The following is a 26,410-nucleotide window of genomic DNA, read 5'->3' on the forward strand; positions in this document are numbered from 1 at the left end:
GTATGTGTGGAAGGCCTCTGTCTATTATGCTCCGTGTGACTCTGCGGGGTGACCTCATCTATCACCTCTGCTAGAACTGAGGTGTCAAGTACATATGCTGGAACGAAGGTGCCATCTGTCACCTATGAGACTATCTGCATTCGTGCACGTCGCACAGATGCATGTGTAATCCTCTCAGATATTATGCGGTTTGGATGGCCGGCCATAATGTCTGCATATTTCAAATAAAAGTCGAGTTATATACAATTAAATTATAAAAACAACAGGAAAAACAATTTTTTTTAATTCCATAGGTGCAAATATGGAACTCTAATGTAGATACATCTACGGAAGCACCCAACATTCTAAAAAACTGGGTTTGTTCCGGAACTGCATCTACGGAACTATCTAACGTTACATTTGTTCCGTAGATGCACCTACAGAACGTTCTGAAGCTTCAAAACATAACAATGACGTCTGTTACTGTTCCAGCCATTGAAAAACACATTTTTTGTGGCTTGATCGTCCGTTTTACACATAAAAAATACCTAGATTGTCTCTAAATTATGTTTCTAAAATTATCGAATAATTTCTACACCTAAAATTATATTCTAACTCTATTACGGGAAATACTCGAAAATAACTCCGAAACTCAAAAACTTATTGATTACATTGAGTTTTGAAGGAGTCGAAGTCTTTTGATTGTTGATGTTGATGGTCCCTGATGAGCTCGTGAAAAAACCACGAAGTTTGGTGGAACTTTGATTTTAGAGGTTTAGAGAGTTTGAGAGAGTAGAAGTTGGAATGAGAAAAACGAAGGAGGAGAAGAGTCTGACGCGAATATAAAATAAAATGCTTTGTAGCTGTATATACGGAACTACCTAACGTTTCATTTGTTCCGTAGATGCACATATGGAACGTTCTAAAGCTCTAAATACGCAACAATGGCGTCTATCACTGTTCCAGCATTCTAAAAACTTGTTTTTGGCGGCTTGGTCATCCGTTTTACACATAAAAAGGACCTACATTGTCTCTAAACTATGTTTCTAAAACTACCTAATGATTTCTACACCTAAAAGTGTATTCAAATGAAATAACGGGAAATACTCGAAAACTTACCAATTAAACTGAGTTTTAAACGAGTTGGAATGTGTTGATCGTTGTTGTTGATGTTCACTGCCGAACTTGAGAGAAAACAATGAATTTTGGTGGAAGTTTGATAATTTTAGGTTGAGAGAGATTGAGAGAGTAGAGAAGATGAAAAGAGAAGAATGAGGGAGGAGAATAGTCTGACGCGAATTTAACATCAAATTGTTTCGTAAATGCATAACTGGAAGAATTCTATAGATGTAACTATAGAACAAATAAACTTTGGCAAACAAAAAGGTACTTTAAAAAATACATTTACGAAAACAGGAGGTATTTTTGGCAACGCGTAAGATGCCCTAGAGGCCAGGGAGTGGATTAAGAGTTTCTCCTTTCTTTTCTTGTTATAGTGAAATTCATTTAAATTTCAACAACTTTAATAGCGCGTGAATTGGATTAGAGTGATGTATTAACTATTAAGGAGGAACACGTGAGAGATATTTTTTCCGTAACCCCTTCACTCTCTTAATTTCCAACAAGTATGCAAATTTGAACCCTAACCGTATCTCATGAAACCTCCTCCAATGATTCGTTCGATTCTCTAACCCTAGAAGATTCCATTTCTTCACTTCCAATTCTTCGCCATGGCTTCTGCTCAAGATTCTGGAGCCTCGCCGTCGTTAGAAGTCGCCGATTTGAACGACTCCATAAGCCGCCTGAAATTGAACCACTCTTCCGACGAACACGCCGACGATGCTCCTCCGTCGTCCATTGACGGTAACATCAACATCTCCGATGACGTTATCAATCAAGTTGACCAGTTCCTTCTTGACGCGGTTCAGAACCCTCGCGAACGCCTTTCCAGTGAGTTTTCTACATTTCAAGAAAATTTTGAAGTTCTTGTAGAAATTAGGTTTATGTTTTACAATACTGATTGAGCTTTGTAATTTAATTTACAGTTCTGCGGATGGAGCAGGATGTTGTGAAGTTCATTCATGATCCTAATCAACAGCAGCTTAAATTTCAGAAACTACCAACTTCGTATTTGCGGTTGGCAGCACATCGGGTGGCTCAGCATTACTCGTTGCAGTCAATGGTTTTAGTGGATGATAGTTTACCAGATGGTTCTGGGTCGATTATTATTGTCCACAAGAGTTTTGGATATAAGCCTCCTCTCGTTCGTCTTGCAGACATCCCTGTAAAGTTAGCGTCAGAAGACACTGCTCTCAAGCAGGTTGCGATTAAACAGAGACCACAGAAGCAGTCTCTAGCTCTTAGTGATACAGATTCAAATTCAGTTAAGAATCGGAACTCTAAAAGTGTGGAAGAGAGGACAGAGGAGTATAGTAGGGCTCGGGCTAGGATCTTTAGTTCAAGTGATAATGGTAGTACTATGGATGGGAAGCCAGAACCAGGTTGCGAGTCAAGGAAGCAGGATAACTCTTTACTTGGTTCTTTGGATTTTTCTCAGGTTGAAGATAAACCGGCTTCTGTGCCGGATGTCAGTTCCAGTAGGGTGTTGATTGAGTCTTCCACAACTAACATTAAGGCTAGAAATAGGGAAGAGAAGGAATCAGTTGGTAGGCCCATGCAGAATAGCAGGGTGGCGATATATCGGGACCGTGAAGTTGACCGCAAGGATCCTGATTATGACAGGAGCTATGAAAGGTATGGGTGCCTGTTACCGTTTCATTTAGCCTTTAAGTATGTTGAAGTTGTAGTTTTTTTTTCCAGCTTTCTCAAAATAAAGGATTTGAGCTCTCAGACGTAAATTTAATACTGCCATTGTAGGAGTTATTAGATGGCTTTGATATTATTTTTATTTATCATGCTCATGATGTTTGAGATGGTTTTTATATTATAATACATTTATCCCTATTTTAATTTATCATGTTCATGATTTTGAGTTTTGGGAGGGTATTGGTGTTAATTCGTCTGTGTTAGGTTATGCATGGAGGTTTCTGCTTCAGCATTTCCACTTTCTTCTTAATGAAAACACTATCAAATTCTAACACCACCTGTCATTACTTGTTCCAACACTAATGAATTTCAACACAAGTGACATGAATAAAAGAACACTGCCTGAAGTATCATGGTACCTAGTCTTTTTTTGTGTTTGGAAATATGATGTATTTTTCTTCTAGAAAAGGCTTGAGACATGTTGGTGTTGCCATTCAGTCGTGCTTAATTAATATACTTGTTTTTGGATTTCTCACTGTTGGTCATTATATCCTAATTCCCAAGTTCTTTTTGAAGTGAATTTTGGATTTTTATGCTGAATAATAGATGTTCTAGGATCTAAAGCTTTAGATGTGTTTAAGGGCATGTAAATTTGGTATGCTATTGGGTCTCTGCATCAGAATGAAATGCAATTTTATAATATAATAATGCTCCTGTGATTTATTTAGGCAATATTTATTGACATGTTAATATTTCTATGTTCCCTCAATAATTGTGTCCAACTAATATAAAGATGAAGACATGCTTGGTGTATGGGTTTATGGATTTATCTGATTTTTTTACTCGCTTAACAGGTATGTGCAACGATTTGACCCTGGATTTGGGTTCAATGGAGGATCATATACCATGCAGCCGATGTATACAGCCGTATCAAATTACCGCACGGACTTTCCACATCTTGGATCCACTCATGAACTGCAGCTTTTTACTGAACACCACCCACAACCTCTTTTCCAGCACATACCTGGACCATGGGCTCCACCATTACCTGCTGGAATAGGATATGGATATCCAGAGGTCATGTTACCTTTTAATCCTAGACAAGTCGGTACATGCTCTGCACCGGCTTTGTATTTGCATTCATCTCAGTATTCTTGTCACTGTCATGGAATGCCTTTTATTCCTCATGAACCTCTTCATCAACCATTTCTACAGGTATTACAGCATCTAAATGTCCAATTTAATTGTCAAATCAAATATACTCTTATATACTCTATCCATCCTCGAATATAAGATCCTCTTGGGCTTTTTGCGTCCCTTTTTATAAGACCCTCTTTGAATTGTCAACTACGTTAATTATTTATTTTTTACCAACATACCCCTAATTATGTTATATCTTTTTCTGAAATATGTAATATACACTATGCAAGCATTGATTATTTGTCTCTTGGAAGGATAAATTTATAAAATAATATCGAATGTCAACAAATTTAATATCAACCGACTTTCTTAATTCCTGTGTTTTTCTCAAGGGGTCTTATATTTGGGGACAAAGGTAATAATAATCTAACAAGGCAATATGCTTAGCTTTCCATGTGAGTGAATTTTATATAAAATTGTTAAACTACATACCTGAACTGAATGAAAGCAACTCTAAAGTACTACCATAAATTTCAGATATATAAACCTCCGGATATCATAGCTTCAATCTCATATCATTTGACCCTTGTGGACCAAAACTGTTTTTACATATTTTCTTGATATTGTATCTCAAAAACATAATTAAGAAGTTGGAGTATGAAAGAAAAATATAGAGTAGATATAAAATTGCTGCACACACATGTGTAGATGGGAATCACACAAAAAAGAGGAGACAAGACAAACATAATATCTGTTCCTGAGATCTATTATCATCTATGAAGCACGGACAAGACACCGGACACGATGCTGGCATTGACAAGTAATCACAAGTGTTGGTGTTGGTGTCCGACTCTGACACAGACACCGGTTTTCAGAGATGTCGGTGCTACAATGATTTTGATGCATTTCCCTGGCTTTGAATGTGACTGCTCCGATTTTTTGATACATGCGAACTCAACCTTGCTGAAACAATTTTTGAAATAGGCTTTTATTACACTGTAGCAAATTTCTATTTTGTTTTGAACATGTGGAAGAAGACAGACACCTCATTTGCAATTTCATTTTATTTTTAAAACTTAATTTATTCTTAGTGATTCATGGGTGTATATAGTCTTGAAGGTGTGTTGTGCTCACTTGTGCATTTCCTTTCTATCTGATTTGTAAATATACTAATTCTGATCTCTTTGGTTATGCCCTAAGGCCATATGTTTCAAGAAAATGCTTGTTTGATGTGTCTAGATAATGATGTGATACTATGCATGCATCTTTCCACAAAAATAATTGAGTTTTCCAAGTGAGCAAACATATTTTTAAGTCTTTTACTTTTTCTTTGCATCTAATTATATTCTTTGTTGTTTTTGATACTCCAGTCTCATCAACCACCACCTGATGCAAATTATGGACTGGTCTGGCCCTGGTAAAGGGTATGGGCTGTGCCGGCAACTGATCAGCCTGGGACATATGTTGTTAACTGATGGGCTGCTGCAGCTTAAAAGATTTCTGTTAGCTGATTTCAGTGCAGGCATATGGGCCGAGTTTGACTGGAATGGATTTGTACATTTCTGTAAGACCATCATTGATGCTTTCCACCATTCTTGGTCTTCAAAGATGCTTATTGCATCTTCCATGTCCCTTGCAGACATTTGTGATTTCAGTTAAGAGCTTCTAGATTACGCACATTGCTCCTGATGATTATCAGGAGTCCCTTGAGGACTTATCCAGAGCTGAATAAGTTTGCTCTTGATTTGAATGAAGGTATGCGTTGCTTGATCTATCCTATGGAATACAGTAGTTCTTGTAGCTTGTCTGGGCGATTCTTTTCTACTTGTGTAAAAGTTCATAATTTTCTTTTATTAAAATTGGATAAATGAATAATGTGAAATCAGCCTGTATTGTAGTATATTCAAACATTCCATCATCGAAATTCATTTCTCTGTTAATTTGGTCTTACACCTTGTCATGTGAATTATATTATTATAATTAGGGTAAAGCTACCATGTGCCCTAAGGGCACATGTTAAAATAAAAAACACATTAATAGAAGTTTGTCTTGAAACAAAGCAATGAAAACATTAATTATAAATTTTTAATAAAAATATTACACAATTTCCAATAAAAAGTTTCTACATTTATCTTATAATTATAATGATTTTTAAAATTTTTCTTTTACATTCTTTGCTTTTAGTTAGGTAAATGTAAAGTAAGCTTTAGTTCAGGCTACCTTTTAAGTAATAAGTACAAAATGATTCTTGTTTTTGAAACAGCTCCTTAAAGAGCTCAAGTTCTTACTCTGTAATAGAGCTTGGCAAGTCTGCATTCTCACTGCTGGAATTTTGTTGCCGAGATTTAGGTGGAATTTCCCAAGCTGTTGTCATGCGATGCTTTACACTATTCTGATGAATTATGCTAAACATGTATACCACGACATATATGTGTATAACATGTATTCATCTCAGCAAGTACTATTTTTCTGCATGGATTTTCTTTCCATTTATCTATTAGTTGGTTGATTTAAACCATTTAGTGTCTTAGATAAATTGCAAAAGACTTCAGTTGCCTGTTTATTGTTCTTCTGGTTTCACTTGCCACTGCTGCCAATCCTTGTCATTTGTTACTTACATAGGTTGGATTTAGGAGTGTAACAGGTTGATTCGATTCGATATGGACCTTATTTTTTTTCTTCAATAAAATGGGGTGAGTTCAAAAGAAAAGAAAAAGAACAATCAATATTTATACAAAGTTAAATATACATTAAAATGTATCCTGATTATATCATTGACAATATCAATCCAACATTGCATACAAAAAACGAATCTTCACTTAAATACATTGTTAGATAAAAACTAAAAGGCATCAAAACATGCGTCAAAACTTAAATCTATATCTATGGGTGATTCTGCCTTTAACTTTTGTTTATTTGATTATCTTTCAATCTTGCTCAACTTGGTGAATTCTTCCATCATATCCAAAATGTTATCTAACCAAGTTTCAACTTCTTTTGTGGAATGAGGTGTCCACTCTAGTGATGTATGTGGTATATGACATCCCGGTTTGAAATAAACACGAACAAAATGCAATGATTTTGAAAGCCATCCAATACACGTAATGCATACCGTTGAATTTTGAGGTGGACCACTCCAAAGTGAAAAAAATGTTTCGGAGATGTCATATCTTGTCATACCAATACACACCCTATTATATGCATATTCTATAATATGACCCATTTTAGGGAAGCACGTCAATTTTTTCTCTAATGTCGGACTACTAATGTAACGCCCATACTGCTTTCAGAATTATTGACTGACCCTACAAACCAACACGAATATTTTTAGCATGCTTTGTCCTCACTCACACGCTTTCTAGGACACTTCCTAGAAGGTCATTCACCTAAATACTACTCCAAATCAAGCACCATTAACTATGGAGTTCTTATTTGATAGGCTACAAAAAAATGCATCTTGTTGGTATATGTAACACCAATAAATTCTTATAAGTCTTCCTTCAACCATGTAGTCTCATACATGCGCAACCTCACGATCCATCTCATTCCGATGTGAATTTGACTTTTGCCTGGAAGCTGTCGGGAGCCACTCATTGTCATGCTTATGCACCGACGACGACTCCTTGTCCTCGTTGATCTTGAGTGTTACATGTCCATCAGCTTCCGCTTGGTTCGTCCCTAAACCACATCGTATTGGGAGAGGTCTGCTCTGATACTATTTGTAATGCCCTGACTGCTTTTAAGATTATAGATTGATCCCACAAATCAACACGAATCTTATCAGCATGCTTTGTCCTCACTCACACGCTTTTTAGGAAACTTCCCAAAGTTCACCCATCCAAATACTACTCCAAGTTAAACATGTTTAACTATGAAATTCTTATTTGTTAGGCTACCAAAAAGAAGATACATCTTGTTGGTATATGTAGTATCAATAAATTCTTATAAGCCTTCCTTCAACCATGTAGTCCCATACCTGCACAGCCTCAGAATTCCTCTCATTCCGATGTGAATTCGATTTTTGCCTAGAAGCTTCCAGGAGTAGCTCATTGTCATGCTTTATGCATCGGCAACCACTCTCCGTCTTCATTGGTCTTGGGTGTTACAGCTAACATAAGGAATAAGAGATTTATGAATTGCATCGAAATATTCTTTTTTTTTCTTCTGGTATAGCATTATGTATGATTCCTTACGTGCCTTAAACTCTTTGAGAAGTTGTTGGTGGACAAGTGTATGATTCTAATATCCTCTACAGAGCAAAGCTGAAACAACACAATAACCATAGTTAATGTCATCCTTGATATCTACAATCCGTTCAATGCATTTGTGCATAAAAATTGATATCTCTTCAATGTATTTGATTTTTGGTAAAGGTATCGAATGAGATGATTTGCTAATGTGAGCACGTTTGAAAACACTTTTTGATATTTTGAAGATGGAGAAACCGAGAAATGTGTGTTAACATGTTCAAAATAAGAAGAAGATTTCTTTGTTGAATTGTCACTCTGTGTTGGTTTGACCTTCTTAGGATCACCCTTTTTTAGCGTTTCAAATATGTAGTTTCTGGAGAGGCAATCATCCTCAGCTGCTTTTTGAAGTACAGTTTCATGTTGTCACCAACTTTCAAAAATATCTCTTGAATCACTTCCCATTCGGTCATGATAGATATATTCTATTTACCATTCTTCATCACACCATCCGTTTCAAAGTTGCAAGATTGTTTTTGGATTGCACCATGTTCAATGTCATGTTAGAAACAAGATCCTTCCCTTGAGGATTAAGGCGACATGCAATGAGATGATCGACTAACTTATAAAATAAGTCATGATTATGTATACCACAAATCACATTAAATGTCCATGTATTATTCGTCATACCACACAACTTAAAAGAACACACACATTTCCTTGTTCCGCTGTCATCCTATTTCAACTTCCAGGTAATTTTTGTGTACTTGTCACTTCTTTCGCATCTCAATGTCACAAATTCCTGTATTCTATCAGAACCATCATTTGACCTTCCGATTATAGCGTAGAATAATTTGGCTACCCCTGTACGAATCCATTGGAGCATATGTTCACAAGTAACAAACTTCTATTTATGTGTAAATTGTTTTCCAACATTTACCTCGACATCACCCAATATAACATCCATAAACACATTAGCTTTCAAGACATCCTCAGGGTGCACCACATCTAAAGCCAATCATAACAAAAATACATTAAAAACTCAAATTCAACATTACAATAATCCCAAAATACACTTATGTAACCACATTCATTAGTAATCCAGCATTACACTTCCGGATGCAACGTCCGTTTTACCCCAACAAAAACCATATTCTAGCAAGCAATGAGGAAGGAAATACATGTACGTTACCTATACAAAACTCGATTGAATATGGAAAGAGATTTTGATAGGGTTTAAAGAAGAATGGTGGTATGCTCATGAATGAAGAATACACGCAAGATGGTGTTTTATTCAATTTTCCGCTTGACAAATTCGGAATTGCACTTCCAAATTATTCACTAACTTGTGAAATAAACACAATCATTGTATGGATTAGTCCAAATATACATTTTCGGAGTATTTTTTGATAAAATGAAAGTGTGTCACTTGTGTTTTTGTGTGCATTAGAGACATTCGAAGGTGTACTTCTTAAATGTTGGAAGGACAATTTTGAGATTCATTAGGGTGACTCTCCATCACTAAGGGTGGGAAAAGCAACCCCAAGGATGGTCATATGCGGATAAAAGAAAATAGGTTGCCCCATCATAAATGTTACACTGGGGCCAGATATACCAGACATCACTGTTTTTCTGGAGGACTTTTCCCATCCCCAAAAGAAATTACCAAGTACGCATCTTAATAAAAAATACACAGCGTAACCAAATAAAACCAAAATTCCAATTGTTATTAATGTATTAACAACAGATGCCTTCTGAGCAAATAGAAAGGGCCTGAACTCAGACATATATATGTAAAACAAAACTCTTGCATAATCAAACTAAATGCTAGGCAAGAAAGTGGATGTGCTAAGGTTTTAGAAGCACTTTGTTCCGGGAATCATCTAATCTAAACCAATTGCAAAACCAATGTATACATCTGATTCCATTATCAGCACTTCCTCATCAAACACAACTATGGCACCATACATATTCTCAGCAACACAGCTCAGCTATCCACAGTCAGCATCTTGTCTACGCTGGAAAAGTTTTGATAGAAAGCTTTGAAATGCTTGTATGCAATGTCTATATCTTCCTTCCCACATATTTCTCTTATACTGCAAACCAAGTACAAGCAGACTCAGACATGCAGTAGAAAGTTTTGATATTATATACTCTTGGAGTGAGTCAGGGATGAATTGGAACTTGGAACAATAAAGTAATAACATTTGCTTATTTTCTAGAATGTTCTTTCTTCTTCCATTTTCTCATGAGCTTATAGCTTATTTTATTCTGTTACATGTATAAGTTAGTTTAACCGTTAATTTTGTCAAACAATACAAATTCAATTAGCTAGCTTATTCTCTATAAGCTATCAACTAACTTATAAGCTATTAACTCATCCACTATAAGCTACCTTATCACCTATCCTCTATATTTTTTCCAAACAAATTCTTAATGTGCAAGAACCAACTGTTAGACATGATTATAACTTATACTTTTTAAGTATCAAGGCTGGACATATGACAAGGTTTTGATATCATATAGGCCGTTGTTTTTTCCCCCTAAAACTATTTGATACCTGTGCATTGAAAGTTGAGCAATTCCACAGTCAACAGTTCGGATGCCAACCCCAGAAGCGAGTATTGGACCAATGGTTGATCCACATCCCATATCATTTCTAACGACAAATTCCTACAGTGTGCAGATAAAATATAATATTAAGACACGTCAATTAACTGATATAACAAGCGTAAATAACACTTTTACTTTCTCTTTCATCTATTGCAAGAGATTATTTTCAAAAGCTACCCACAGTAACTTCAAAAAAAAAAGTTGAAGACTTTTTGCTAAACATTCCATTTAAATAAATAATTTGCATTAAAAGGAATAAGGTGTTTAAACAAAAATGAAATAATAGAGAGGAATTGCCTGAGTTGGAAGATTATGGATTTTCCCAACTTCTTTGAAAAGAAAAGATGTGATTCCACTTGTAGCATAGCGCTGGTTTGCATTGTGCTTAATAACAAGTCCTTTCTGCAATTCCGGTCTGTGGTGTTCCTCGTGCTTATCTGAAAAATTTGGATGAACTCCATGGGCCATATCTGCAGACACTGTTAGGAACAGAATCCAAAAGGTAATTTAGTGGTCCCTTTTAGAATATTATGTAAGACAATAAATTATGGACATTAAATTTACTAATGCTCATATGACAATAAAAATCACTATTTTCCATATACTCAGTTATCCATATACTATTTTCCAATAGACAAAATCACCAAGTATTGAACTGTAATATATTTTTGACATCTAATTAATGAGACACTCTCCGGGTTGCAAGACAAAATCATCAACACATTTTCAGAAATCCTTAAACAAATTCAGTATAAGCTCTCTTTCCATTTTTTAATTAAATCTTTGGTTTGAACCCAAAAATTTAAATTGGCATCATAATAGATCTAGTAAACAGAAGAGAGAGTTCCCGAAACAAAATTAATAAATAAATATCAGGGTTAGTTTCTTAGGTTTTGTTTGGAAGTTTGGAGGGGAGGAGAAGGGAGGGCTTCAAAAAATGATTTTAAAAAAAAAATATAAAGAATTCTTTAACATTTTGTAAAAAAAAGATTTTGTAAAGAATGATAAAATAATGCTTAGTTCCCCAAATTCGGGGAATTTTGGTTTTTGAATAAAAATAAATCCCCAAAACTCTCCCCACATAAATCCTTCTATTTTTTTCACTCAATCGTTCCATTTTTTCAAAGTCCTCCCCTTCCCTTTCTCTCCAAACTCCCAAACAGAGCCTTACTCACATCCCTTATAAAAATATAAGTCTTGCAACAATTGGTTGCCGTGGCTGAAATTGAAACAGCTTACATGACCTCTTTTATCATTTTCAGCCATTATTTTAAGCCCCGTACTCTCTCCATTCTTACTTAAACTCTACCCAAAAAGTTCCAAGCCTAATCAATAATCTAAGCCTTCACAAGAGCCACTCTACTTAGTAATCCCGGTTGACCTACTAAGTTACTAACAGAAGATTGATAACCGAAGTTGGCAATCAACCCATAATATTGGAATTACACTCATGGTGTCAAACTGTATGCTCATGCATTTGTCACAAATTTGCAAGAGGAGGATATACCAAGAAATGATTGGCGAATAGTTCGCTCAAAAGAGCCTTCACCAACATTGTTATTTGCCAAGCTCGCAACTATCCGTCTCATGGCCTGAAACATGGTGGGTGCACCGGCTCCTTGAGCAGAATCTGAACCCACCTAAATAAAAGTAGTTAGATGTAGGACTGAGAAATCAACGGAAAAATATCATTACAGTAGATGCAATATACCAACATGTGAGTAGGATATATCATAAAAGAATTAATTTGATTTATTGTAAGTGAAAAGAATCCCACAATACTAATGATTGATATGAGGTTATTTCCATCAATTTGAATGAAAGTTTTATTGCAATTGTTTAATGATATAGTCTTTCTTGTACATTGTTATTGAATATAATTATAATAACGAGATATTTATTGTTAAGAAATGTGGTTTGACCTAACTCAACCATGCAAAACCGGCTTGTTACTGGAATAAAAATCGGGCATCTATAAAATAAGAAGCATACAAATTAAAAAGAAGAAAAGTACCTCCTCATTGTCAAATAGAGCAACCATCCGAATTGCATGTTCATTAGCTAAGTCACCGGGAGATTCGCTCGAGTCAATAAGTGCCCTTAATGCACAATAACTTGAAGCCAGATTATCTAATCTTCCAGAATAAATGAATTCATTGTTTCCACCTCCAAGACAGCTAGGTTGAGTATCACAAACATTCAGTTCAATACTCACTATGTCATCAACTTCACATTTCAACTCCTCTGCCAATATCTGAAAATTAATGTCAAGGGCTATTATAGAGAATAGAGTAAGCATTAAGCAAAAGTTAAGTAAGCTACACTCAAAACCTCGGGTAGTTATGATAGAGACCCGAGTACAAGAGATATAGGAAAAGGGCTATTATTGTAATAAAGAGTATGGTGAGGTTATTTGGTAAATAATGAGTGGGGTAGGCTGCTTAGTTGGCAAGTTTGTTATGCCTCTTAGTATATAGAGTGAGGCGAGGGAGTGTGAGATCATTATGGAAGATTATAGTTTGTTATGGACAGTTGGCTTCTTGCCTCTGTAGGAGCTTTGCTCTGTGGGCATTAGGATATTCATCCTCTTGCATTTACCTTTCAGTTTCAGAAATAATACACCATTTTCCTCATATTTGTGCATTTTAATCCATTTCTTCTATATTCTCTAAGTTGCGGATTTTCGGGTTCGCAACAATGGTCCGACCTGCCGGATCCGACGGAGAGCCAGTGATGTCGAGGAAGGTGGTTCCAAGATTTGACGGAACAGAAGATGGTTATTGGTGGCTAATCCAGTTAGATCGGTATTTTGAGGCCAACACTTGGCTTAGTGAAGAAAGAAAGGTGGGATGGGTGACAGCATTTGGGTTGAGTGGGGATGCTTTTACCTGGTGGCTCTCTTGGAAGAAAGGTAAACAAGATATCACGTGGAAGACTTTTGAAATGGCTTTCATTATAAAGTTCATCCCAGATCTGTGGGAGATGATGGAATCTGCAGAAGTTGAGAAGGAAGAAAGCCATGGATACGTTCTGAATGAAACTCCTGAGAACCATACAGAGTCAAAGGATGGCGAGAATGAATTGGTGCTAAAGGTGATGAACAATACCGGAGAAGTCAAGGCTAGCAATGAATTACGAAGGTTAACACCTCAGCCAGAAAAGATCATGGAGATTGTGACAGAGACGAAAGAAGTGAATGAGGTACAAAGAGGAAAGCATCAGGTGTTTGTGTTTGAGCCACCTCTGTCGCCGGAACCGCCAGACTTGGATTCACTGATTAAGATTTTACTCGAACCAAAGCCACCTGATATACTCTCGCCGGAATTAGGTCCGTCAGAATCGCGGGACTCTGATCAACTCGTGACAACACTGCCACGGCGAGAACCGCCAAGAAAGCCACCAGACAATGATTCGAGTGTGGGGTTTTTCTCAGTGCCACCGAAACCTCCGGAATGGCAGAACATTTGTTCGGGTGCTGGGGCATTAGATCAAGAATCACCTTGGAAACAAATACAGGAAGAAAGATTCCAAATGACCCGGGTGTTGCATCGTCGGAAAATACATTCGTTGCCGCCGGTCATTGGTTCATTTGTGGTATTTGATTCTAACCGCCATACGACGGTGAGTGAAATCAGCGTATTTTGGGAGAAGCTAGGGGTAGAATGGGTAATTGAGAAGTTTAATACTTCTTTTAACCTAATGAGTCTTACTTTTACATTTGAGGCGGTTAAAATTACCACGTGGACTGGGATTTGGCTATTTGACCCGGTTGAAAACCTTTGGGTACAAAAAAAATGGGGCCCAGATATACTGGTTAAAATGAAAATAATAGATTTGATGCGTTTCTCTAAGAACTTCTCTGTACACGACAATAGGGCAAGTGATAACCAATTTCAAGGTGTACTCTCACAAGATTCAATTCAAGAGAGAGTGGTGATTGATAGCGTGCAAACTGCGTTTACTCTCTCATGCATTTTGCCGACGTCTCCTGTATGTGTGCCGCCGCCACCCAAGATGCCGGCGTCTCATTTTCTCTTACAATCTTCTATGCATGCTTCCTCTAAAAGCACGTTGTTGCATCTCCATGCCACTATAGAGCCTATTGTTGTGACTTTATCGTCGGCGGTCATTTATTTATTCCCTCCACAGTTTGAGGTGTTGGATGTTGATTTAATTGCCAAAATCAGGTGGTCGCTGTTGAAGAAACCACCATTAACACATGATTTTGAAGATCTGATTCTTAATACAACTAGTTGTGATATGAGGAATGAGTTACTATCAGAAGAGTCTTTGCCTAAAAGGAAGGAAGTGAGGGCTTGGTTATTATTTTTGTTTATGTCAGAGGTAAGTAATTTTGATTACTTAGTTTACCTAGCAGGTCTGCATTCATACAGTAGCAACACTACAACATCCCCTGAACCAAGTATATTAAAGGTGGTTGACTTTAACCTCTGTTGCTTATTTCTGACTGTTATGGGAGTATATAATTGTTTATCAAGTGTAATAGAATGTGGGGATGGGCTTTACGCAGCAGCATTTTTGATAACGGATTTGGAGGCTTCTTTCTTTTATACATCTAAGCTGACCAATGAATTTATGCTATGTGACAACAAGAGCATGACACCTGCTCTTCAGTTTGAGAATTTTGCAATGGAGGGTTTAATAAATGGTGTGATCTTGTCCTTAAGAATTGCAGAGAAATCAATAATTGATGTATTGAAGGTTTCAAATGAGTTTGCTCTTGTGTCAATATTCAATATTCAAAGTACTTGGAAGGAAATGATAGCTGTGGGTAGAAATAATGGAGACTATGAGTTTTGTTTTGAAATGATATCGGGAAACCCAAAAACTTTGGTCATACAATGGGATCTAGGGAAGTTCAATATTATGAAGGTAGTTACTGTTTGCGAATGCTATTGGAGGAACTTACCCACTTTCTGCAACGGGCTTAATTTTGTATATGATAGGGGAAAGATTTGGAATTCCCTCAAGCACTTGTGTTGGTGTATCATTCATAAGCATCTGCAAAAAGTCTCTTCCACTAAATGCATTTATCCAAGACAAGGATCATCAGATAATGAGAGTATAATGTCATTGTATTACTCGGTGCCGGTCCGGCAATGGGACCCAGGAGAGCTCAATTTTCCTATGGCAGCTACAACTTGTGACTACTGCTGGAATGGTTTGCTTAATGGAGACAAGTTTGATGGATGCAAATTTCAACCTTGGGGACAAGGTTGTTTTGAAGGGGTGGGTATTGATAGAGACCCGAGTACAAGAGATATAGGAAAAGGGCTATTATTGTAATAAAGAGTATGATGAGGTTATTTGGTAAATAATGAGTGGGGTAGGCTGCTTAGTTGGCAAGTTTGTTATGCCTCTTAGTATATAGAGTGAGGCGAGGGAGTGTGAGATCATTATGGAAGATTATAGTTTGTTATGGACAGTTGGCTTCTTGCCTCTGTAGGAGCTTTGCTCTGTGGGCATTAGGATATTCATCCTCTTGCATTTACCTTTCAGTTTCAGAAATAATACACCATTTTCCTCATATTTGTGCATTTTAATCCATTTCTTCTATATTCTCTAAGTTGCGGATTTTCGGGTTCGCAACAAGTTAAAAGTTGAGACAGACAAGCTTGTATAATTCCATTTCAGTATGGCACATGGTATCCGTTTTAATCGCTAAAACGCAAAGAGATCAACCAATTTGGCTAGGTAGCTTTTTTCGGATATCCAACATAATAAACATGGCTATGTTAAATAGCGTTAAGAAATATGGTTGGGCCTAACTCATCCCTACAAAACCGGCTTAAACCGGCTAGTAGGGTGAGGATTGCCCCCACTTATAAGCACATGTTCAGGCCATATATTGTCCGATGTGAGACTCTTAACATATAAAATTGGCCATGTGCAGCCACATACACATGAAGTTATGTTTCCTCATTGCGTCTTGCCTAGATCACCGGTACTTACTCTGGAGCTATCAATTCCATATAATGCTCTTTGCTGCCTCTTTTATCATTTGTTTACAACTCTGCCTAAATCGTTTCAGTCCATTTAATATACTCTTTTATATAAAACATGAAAGCAAGTAAAAAAAAAAATCGTTCAACAGTCCCTACCCTCAATGCCTGAATATTTACAGCCCATCTTCCAGCATATTTTTATGCATCTAAAAAGCAAATATCTAATGCAACCAATTCAGTAGATAGTATGTTATTAAATTGCAATGGGCCGAAACATAAAAAATATGTATGAAGGAAAATGCTAAGACAGTGGTTAAGAAAATCACAGTTTTTTTGGTGGGAAAGTGTAGCTTTTGAAATTAGTAATGCATTGAGTGTTGTAATTTCCAATAAATAGTAACTTTCCAAATCTAGATTTCTTAACGGATACCCTTCATATGATCCAGGTTAGCACCACTCATTATATACAATTAAGTTGTCTACAATCTTGAGACTACGAAATCACAAGTACAAGAACTGTGAATTGAGAGGTCTCAATGTTTTGCTTACCATCATCAATATCAGTCTTATAGATTGCATATGGCGGACTATGGTGGAAAGCCAAAAAACTGACACTGCCAAATCCGCCATCGCAATCAGCCATGCAGAGGTGGAACTAGGAAATTTATGCTACATGGCCAAAAGAAAAATATAGACCATGCTTATAATAATAAAATGAATATTTTAGATAAATTATAGGAAATAGTTTATACATATGATTAACAATTAATACAATATAATTACTCTAACAAAACTAATTTCTCAAACATTGTTAATAACTTAATATTACTCTATGAATTTATGATATATTTGAATACATGGCATAGAGTAGAATGGAGCTAAATTGAATAAAATAAGGTAGTTTTATTTAAAAAAAAAAAGAATGTTATCGCATTTCATTTTGCAATGTTCTATCCTATTACACCAATTCAAATATACTCTAAAATTGATGCATAATACTATGTTCTATAAATTACGCTTTCTTTTATCATAAAAAATGAGAAAATAATATTCTTCTCATACATTATTTTAACTAAACTAAATGAACATACATATTCAATTTAATAAAAAACATTATTATAAGAATTAACTAAAAAATGAAGAGATAAACACCAAAAAAATAAAGCATCTAATTCTTAATGAGCCAATATAAAATATATACAAGAGAACCAAAACTAATTAATTACAAAAAGAAAATAATTTAATAGTATTATATGTTAGTTGATAAAATCTAAAAAAATATGCCTCCCCCTACCTCCGCTCACGCGGCCATGGTGGATATTTGACAATACTGATCAATATCAACTCATGAATGTCTTGAGAAAACAGTATTCTACCCTATAGTAGCATACTGATATCTAGCTGTGGTCAAGACCTGAAGGGTAGGCAAAGCAATAATAGCCCGCAGAATAATTTTTTACAAGTTCCCTAACATTGCCATGCCAGGCTTTGAGTGATGTTTCTTTGACTTGCGTTCAAAGATATCTATCCAGTATTACAATAGCTTTAGTATAAAATCGTTTCAATTTATATTTGGCAAACAGTGAATTTGATTTTAATTTTCTTTCTTTTGCTCACTATACTGGGCAGAAAGAATGGGAAACAAACAAGAGAACAATAGTGGTGGATGAAATTGTCTTTTTAAAATAAATGTTTGAAATTTTTTTATTGGTATGCATGGTTTACTGTCCTCAGATGGTTACAATAGCAATATTCAAATGAAGCACAATTAGTTTGAATCCATGAACACGAAAAATTGTTCAAAGTTCGTACCTTTCAAGAGTACTTCAAATTCAAACTTGACCCGAAAGGGAAAAAGAAATTACATACCTGCATAAGCAGTGGATGATGAGACGCTTTGGATGACAATGCAGCAGTCTTCTCTTTTGAGTCTGAAGAAGTGTCATCAAGTTTCATCGAGAGTAAAGGAAGAAGATGAGTCTCAAGATTTGGTTTGAAACCATCCTGGTTCACTGTGCTAAACAATGAAACAAATATGAGACAACAATAGAATCTGCTAGCCTGCATGCCTTTGTGGCAGAGCATTAACATATAGTAAAGAAGTAATGAGCCAAAAATACTAGGGTCGCATAGAAAAATCCAGACATTTCCATCAATAATAATAGTACAGATGTTTGATAGCGATTGCTGATCATTAACTGAAAATATTTATGGAAACAAGAGATAAATGATATCATTGAAAAATCAGATTTTGCTCCTCTAAAGTAAGTACTTAACCATTGATGAATAAATCAATGATTATGTTACTTATACATGCATAACAAATCAAAGGGGCACTGAATTATCAACCCTCAAATTTCCCATTACTAATTGAGATTGCTACTCACTTTAGATGAGTTATTCTCATTGGACCATAATGGTTGGTTTGTCGAATGTATCAACATGATGATGATAGTTAGTTAGTGTTAGGACCTGTTTTGATAAATAGATTAATTAAAGGTTTATCATATTAGTGATTTTGCATAAACTATTTCTATAACAAAAGATAAAATAAAGTAAAACTTTTTCGTATAAGCTATAGCCTATAAGTTGTTTTCACAAGCTAAGATGAAGAACTTATGAAAATAAACTGAGAACAACTTATGGACATATAGCAATTTCCATAAGCCCTTTCAAATAGTTACACAAGTGTTTATATCAGTGGATAAACTCAAATAAGTCAATTCAAACAAGCTCTAAGTGCAACTAGGAGTTGTAATTGAAGTAACAAAGACGGAATCCTTAGTTAAGCTCAAACAAGTCACAATCCAAAGAGACCTAAGTGCAACTAGGAGTTGTAATTGAACTATTGAAGTAAGAAACATGAAAATGGGTTATATTAATAGTACCGGCTAAGATGAATGGCCAGAGTGGGAACACGCAAAATGGGTCTGTTGACTTTGACAAGCTTATGATAAAAAGAATTATCACTTCTTCTAAGAATGACTCTCCCTGCAACACTCAAATCCCTATCAAACCAAGTATGCCATAATCCCCCTCCATAAGTCTGAACATTTACCATCATATAAGAAGACTTCAACGACGCCGTTTTTGGTTTCAATTTCAGACACGGACTATCGGTATGTGCCGCTATCGCATAAAAACCATTACCTACATCGTACCTTCAACAAAGAAGTTCCATTACAATTTCATCATCAAATAATAATAACAAGAGTGAATAGGCAAGTTGGTTTTCAAAATTGTAAGCATTTGTCATAATAGTAACTCATTTTTGCAAATTGACAAATACATTCCCAAAATTGTAAAACATTCAAAATTGTCCTTCGATTCATTTCTAATGTCAAAGGCTATGATGTGCCACGTTAACCAGACATATCTCATTGCATGTTGATTTTACATCAATGTTAGTTCACTAAAGACAAATTTGCCTGTGAAATTTAACTCAGTTGTTAAGAAAAATTATATTAAAGAAAATAAATATGAGATAAATGACAGACCAATTGATTACAGAGTTCGGCCAATAATACCTACGTCTCCGAAATGCTACAGATCTTAATAAAAAGAGAAAATATATCGTGTTTACAACACACTCAAAACACTCACAACCCAAATGCCTAGACACTACATTATTTTTCTCTACTTCTTGCGGGCTCTGAATTGTATTATTATGTTGTTTTACTTTTGGCTTAATTTATAGGAAGCATGGGAGGCTAGGCTCCGTTGCTTTCTATTTTTATAATTATGTTTCTCTATTTAAGGTTTTGTGGTATTTTAAGAAGTTAAAAAGCTTCCAATTTATTGTTTTTAGAGTTTTTCAACAACCTTTCACTTGAAGACTTATTTCAATCTGTCTTCTCAATCAATGCAACAACCTTCTCTGTATTTTAATCTAGTAGGTCAACTGAAGTTGAATTCAACTTTAGTTTGTCAATGGTCACCACCTTTATTAACATGTATGATGGGAAAGAGGTAAAATTCTCACATCTTAGAGTTTTTGGTTGTGTAGCATATGTGTACATAAGTGATCAAGACGGTAGCCAGACTCATCCTCACCATAACCGATGATAATGCACTTTTTTGATTTTGGATCAAGTATATTTCTACCTTGATCACTTATGTGCACATATGCTACACAATCGAAAACTATAGGATGTGAGAGTTTTACCTCTTTTCCATCAGACATGTTAACAAAGGTGTGAATGTATGCTCAGCTTCAGTTGGTCTGCTAGAATAAAAGATTAGAGAAGGCTACTGCATCGATCGAGGTGTGAAAATAGATTAAAATCAGTGTTTAAGTGGGAGATTGTTGAAAAAGTCTAGAAACAATGAATGATTAGCTTTCTAATATTTTAAAATTAGGAATAGAAAGCAACAGAGCCTAGCCTCCCTCATGCTCAGTGTTGTCAATGGCGGATGGCGGTCCATGGCGGAGAGCCAAAATCCCGCCATACCAGACGCTTTGCGGCGCCGTTATTGCGGATTATGGCAGAAAAACCCACAATAGCGGCCAATATTTACCATTGCGGCCAGCCCAAAAACCTCCATGTATATCCGTAGCGGTCATGGCGGGGCAATTTGACAACACTGCTCATGCTTCCTATAAATTAAGTCAAAAGTAAAACAACATAATAAATCAAAATTAAATCTAGCAAGAAGTAAAGAAAAAGAGAGAGAAACAAGAAAAATAATTTAGCTTCTGTGCATTTGGGTTTTGAGTGTTTTGAATTTGTTGTAAAGACAATATATTTTCTCTTTCTGTAAAGTAAAGATCTATAGCAGTTTGGAGAGGTATGCAATATTGATCGAACTCCGGAACCAATTGGTATGTCAGGTATTTCATATTTATTTTCACTAACATAAATATGGCATTACATAAAAGTTTAGCATACTTTTTCTTAACAATATTTGTCCTAATTACAATTGTGCTTTGGCTTATTATTGGAAAATTAGTCCCGACCTAAATTTCATAGACAAATCAGTCCCTAATGTGGTGGCATTGAAATGAAATCTACCTGGAGAATATTTTTGACATACATTTTACAATTTCACGAGGATGAACTTACCAATTAGCAAATATTCTATACTATTTTGAGCAATGCTTATAAATTCGAGAACAGATTTACAAATTCACTCTAATAACAAAGTCATAAACGACACAAACAAATAGTAAATCGTAGATAACTGAACTCACTTTTCTCCTACGGCGAAAGCAACCAAACAAGACATGTTGCGAGTGAAGAAGTAGCGTCCGCCTGGTTTGAGGTTCCATTCTTCGTTCTCGTTAAGAAGGTGAAAACCGGCGGCGAGTAATTGTCGTTTTGCCTCCGCTGCGCAGGAAATGGAAAGGTTAATTCCGGAAGAATGAGGAGGGGTATTTCTGGAATTTGGAAAAAAGAGACGAAACTACCTGTGGCGTGGAAATGCGTCCACGATTCGTTGAGATAATCAAGAAGGTCGTTTACGATGGAAACAGATTCGGATTTATGAGAGGTTGAATTGACGGAGAAGAAGCTACGTCGACGAGTGAAGGGTAACGAATTTGGGAGTTTTTGGTGGCGAAGAAATGATGACGAAGAATTGAGCTTGAGATTGAGTGATGGAGCGCAAGAATGCAGAAGAATGTGCGGTCGCGTTATTGATGCCATGGTTCTAACGCTAATAACAACCGTGCCGTTGAGTGTTAACTATATCTATTTTGCATTTTATATGAACTAAAATACTAGGATCTATTATTTTTCGATAAATCACTTCAGTTAATATATCCATGTTTTCGCAGAAAAAAAAAAGTAGAGATATAATAAACTTAATAGACACTAATTTAAACCCACCACATCTCATTTAATTATTTTTAAATGGTGAACTTTTACATACTAAACTATTCTGTTTGTAAATTCTAGTTCAACAACCACAAATGTTGATATTGTTAAATTGAACGTCTTTATTAGAGATTGAACCTTAATATTCATGGTTGAGTTTTTAGTATTTCAGTCATTAGGTTACTTGACAAAAAATATAGGGACCATTCTGTCGGCAAATCCTAGCTCAACTCATGCAAAATCGATATTGTTAGGTTGAACGTCATCATCAGAGTTCGAACTCTGATACTCACGGTTGAGTTTCTAGTATTTCAGCCACTAGACTACTGACCAAAGAAAAATATGGACTATTCTTTCGGCAAATCCTAGCAAAACGGACAGATAGTTGAGTTTGAACACTCGTACTCACAATTGAGTTTCTAGTGGTTATTATAAAAGAAAAAATAGAGACAATTCTTACAAAGTGAAATAGTAGGAAGGACTAAAATTGCAATTGAAATTTAATAGTATACACCATGCAATTCAACATTGTGCTACTTTATGTGAGCTATTATTTTTTTGAATTAATCATACAATAACTATGATTCATCGTACTACAAAAAGTAAAGATATTGGGTAAAGTTTGAGATAATTGCAACATCATGTAGTTTAGGTATAGAAACTATAAGTGGATGAATCAGCAATGATGTTCCTTAAGCCACCAACTGTGGATGCCACCATAATGCACACACCTATGTAAATTGAACCCTGAAATGAAATACACATAAATTGTATTCTGGTTTTGGATTGTTAGATTTTAAAGAAAAGATGATAATGTGAATTGATAATTACCCAATTGATGAACCAATTGGTGCTGAATCTCTTTGGCTTCTTGATTATCAACCACATTATGCTAGGAAGCTGAAACAATTAACAAGCCAATAATTGATATTTTTTTTTTTAGTTTTGGAACTAATCCTTGATATAAGCATGAAGAAATTGTGAAAACAAAAGAGTCTTACAAAATATGCAGTTGGAGCAAAACCAAATCCACCAAAGAATCCAAGAAGATCTCCAAAGAAAGGAAAAGTGATCCCAAAGATTAATGTAAAAGCTGTAACATATCAACAAACTTTAGTAACATATCAAGACTTATCCTGAAGAAAATAATTATCCATCCCTTACTCTACAACTAAAAATTTGAATTTGTTGCGGTAAGCAATCCATGCATTCAGTAGCCGTGGAATTGACATCCAAGAACTACCAATGTATGGACTGCATGAATGCATGAACTTGCTATACAATAATAACAACATAGATTAGTTTTGACTCGAATTTTGACATCTTACCTACATAAGCAGATCGAGCTACAAGTCTAAGTGCCACACCAGGAGGGAAGTTCAGTCTTTGCATCATCATCTTCTCAATCAAGTCAAAAACAGGCATCGCATAAACCTATAATATATTTTTGCCCCATCGAGCAGAAAATAGAATTTTAGACCTATCTAAGTTCAAAAAATATTTTATATTTGCACTTTCATTTTCGCGTTTAATCACAATCGTCACAATATTTTTCACTCTTTCAAATATTTGTACGAGAAAGAGTAAAAACACGTAAACATGTTTTTACCAGTTTTCACAAATTTAAGGTTTTATGGATTTTGCTCGGAGACCTACCTGGTAGCTACCAATAACATGGATGAATACCATCAAGTTAGCAGAGGCAATAAGCCATGAAGGTCTTTTTAGTGACATAAGTACATTATCATCAACATCTTGTCCAAAAGCCCAATATCCAATGATTGCAACCGGGAAATAACATATCGCATTGATGAAATAAGCGCAAATAGCTCCCTTCCACATCGGTATCTTTGAAGGTTTTTCAGGTGTTGACGGAATCGTAGCCTGAATTTCAAGGGTCACTGCATGGCCAGCAAATGCAAATGAAATTTGACCAAGCGCATTGAAGACTCTGAACAATAAATCAGTTTTGCTGATTTGCTTGTAAGAGTAGCTGACATTGTCGATCCGACCTCTAGATAAGCAAGCCACCCATGCTATAGTTGAATAGCTGCAATCAAAACATCACTATATAATCAGATGCATCTTAAGTTTTTGGAGATTTTGTATAGGTTAGTTATAGTTCAACTGTGACAAAATAAATAGAAAAACTCTATTTTACCACAATTATATTTTTTTATAAGTTCCTAATTAATGTTAAAAAATTTTGGGTCCTGTGCGGTAGCCTTGAGAATAGTCCTAACTATAATAACTTATAGATTCAATGTTTTTGAAGTTATAATTACACTTTTATTTTGAAGTGAAAATTTGTCACATGTGAGATCAAAAAGTACCTTAAGGACATGACAGCTGCTGCTAAAGAAACACCAGCAACAGAATTGAAATTGGGAAGCTGAGACAGAAAAAAATGAATTCCACCAAAAATCATAATCCAATAAGACTGTCTGATTTGTGCGCAATCGGTGCACGCTATCTCCACAAAACTCTTTAGACACTTCCCACCAACAACCATATACACAACATCACACCCAACTTGTACAATCAGTTGCTGAGGTAGAACAATCCATGCTCCAAGTTTTGGTCCAAAAGCATGTCTACCAAGATCAATATATCGATCGAAACGAGTCCCCGGAACACATTCGTGTAGCTGGATCATTTGCCACATTGTGTTTAAGGTCAGACACCATGATAGTAACAACATCAAGATCCCTGGACCCCTACATTGAAGATAAAAGATAGTCACATATATGTTTCTGTCTAATTATTGTTCTAAAATTATTTACACATACTAAGAAAACAATAAATTTGATTATTGCATTGAACTTTAAAAACACTAATAAATAAAAATATTTTTTTTTCTTGAAACTACTTAATTTAATTTACCATCCTAGATAGGCCATGGCATATGGCAAGCTGAGAACACCAGCACCTATCATGGCTGTCACCGTGTGGAAAGTCGAGTACCACCATTTGGCTCGACGGGCAGGGCCGACAACCACCCCTTTTTGTTCTGATTGAATAATCTGCAATCATCAAAAACACAAATTAATCACGCATTTGAATTGTGTTAACATTGTCAAAAACTAGTGCATGACCCCATGCAAAAAAAAAAAAAAATTATATACATACTAATATACACACTAACTTGGAATTACCTGAGGAGGAGTGGAAACCATTTTAAGTCCCCGGCAAAGAAGATGAGAGAAAGAAAACACCTTAGGATGTTGGAATCAAAGTGAAGTGCATCAGTTATATATATGCAAGTAAAGGTTGATATGTAACAAATATTTAATGCAATAATAATTTTAATAGTAATAATAGTAAACATATTTATGCACCCTACCACTTAGTGTTTTTGTTGTTGTGATTAAAGGTCAAAAGAGGTGACTGAGTTCAAAGAATAAGTTTCAAGGTGGGTTAAATCAACTTTTAAACCCCAAAAAGTAAAGCAAGATTATCTTAGGAGTTGTTTTTCCATCACTAACTGATTCTCATTATAATTCACTCTAAACCAAACCATGCCTAGTTTCAATGTAAGAAACCTGTAGAGTTTATAGCAATATATTTTGTCCCTACAAATATTTATATTTTTATTTTTTTAAAAAATATTTATATTTATTTTCAGACCCGACCTTCCACAAGTGCATAGAGCTCTATCGCACCGGACTTCAAATTTTAGAGGGTTTATTTTTTTTTTTATAATTAAAAAAATATATAAAAATATTAAGAAAACAAATTTTGTATAAAATGATATTTATAATTTAAACATTTTTTTCTATTTTTTGATGCTTTATTTGATTAATATATAATTATATTTTTGATGTGTTATTTTTAATTATTAAAATTATACTTCTATTTTTAAAATTTAAGCTCATTTATAAAATTAAAATAGGGTCTCTGCATTGATTGAGTCAACTCGATTTATTTTTACCGGTAAAATTTG

At 35.4% G+C, this 26,410-nt stretch overlaps 3 protein-coding genes across 5 annotated transcripts; 1 reads left to right on the top strand and 2 right to left on the bottom strand.

The window, feature by feature from the left end:
• Positions 1-1,519: 1,519 nt before the first annotated feature.
• LOC131624858 (uncharacterized) lies at positions 1,520-11,165 on the top strand. Of its 3 annotated transcripts, none has more exons than XR_009290673.1 (5): positions 1,520-1,929; positions 2,025-2,733; positions 3,600-3,960; positions 5,256-5,640; positions 6,149-11,165. XR_009290673.1 is itself a non-coding variant. In XM_058895780.1 (4 exons), the coding sequence occupies exons 1-4, from the start codon at positions 1,710-1,712 to the stop codon at positions 5,304-5,306; spliced, it is 1,341 nt and encodes a 446-aa protein (XP_058751763.1). In that variant the 5' UTR covers positions 1,520-1,709; the 3' UTR covers positions 5,307-5,835. The 3 variants fall into 3 exon arrangements, 1 of the variants encoding a protein (XP_058751763.1); XR_009290674.1 differs by having other exon boundaries at positions 6,235-11,165; XM_058895780.1 differs by lacking the exon at positions 6,149-11,165 and having other exon boundaries at positions 5,256-5,835.
• LOC131624857 (probable aspartyl aminopeptidase) lies at positions 9,751-22,386 on the bottom strand. Its single transcript, XM_058895779.1, has 8 exons — positions 22,059-22,386; positions 21,843-21,978; positions 19,540-19,812; positions 18,521-18,668; positions 12,700-12,939; positions 12,193-12,325; positions 10,633-11,164; positions 9,751-10,168 (listed from the first exon to the last, which is right to left on the bottom strand). The coding sequence occupies exons 1-7, from the start codon at positions 22,294-22,296 to the stop codon at positions 10,950-10,952; spliced, it is 1,383 nt and encodes a 460-aa protein (XP_058751762.1). The 5' UTR covers positions 22,297-22,386; the 3' UTR covers positions 9,751-10,168; positions 10,633-10,949.
• Positions 22,387-22,936: 550 nt separating this feature from the next.
• LOC131624832 (lysine histidine transporter-like 6) lies at positions 22,937-26,012 on the bottom strand. Its single transcript, XM_058895750.1, has 9 exons — positions 25,811-26,012; positions 25,623-25,682; positions 25,351-25,490; positions 24,801-25,184; positions 24,124-24,517; positions 23,796-23,901; positions 23,469-23,560; positions 23,299-23,367; positions 22,937-23,214 (listed from the first exon to the last, which is right to left on the bottom strand). The coding sequence occupies exons 2-9, from the start codon at positions 25,641-25,643 to the stop codon at positions 23,116-23,118; spliced, it is 1,305 nt and encodes a 434-aa protein (XP_058751733.1). The 5' UTR covers positions 25,644-25,682; positions 25,811-26,012; the 3' UTR covers positions 22,937-23,115.
• Positions 26,013-26,410: the final 398 nt, after the last annotated feature.

Source organism: Vicia villosa, unplaced genomic scaffold, assembly GCF_029867415.1.
Source record: "Vicia villosa cultivar HV-30 ecotype Madison, WI unplaced genomic scaffold, Vvil1.0 ctg.000163F_1_1, whole genome shotgun sequence".
Lineage (NCBI taxonomy): Eukaryota > Viridiplantae > Streptophyta > Magnoliopsida > Fabales > Fabaceae > Vicia > Vicia villosa.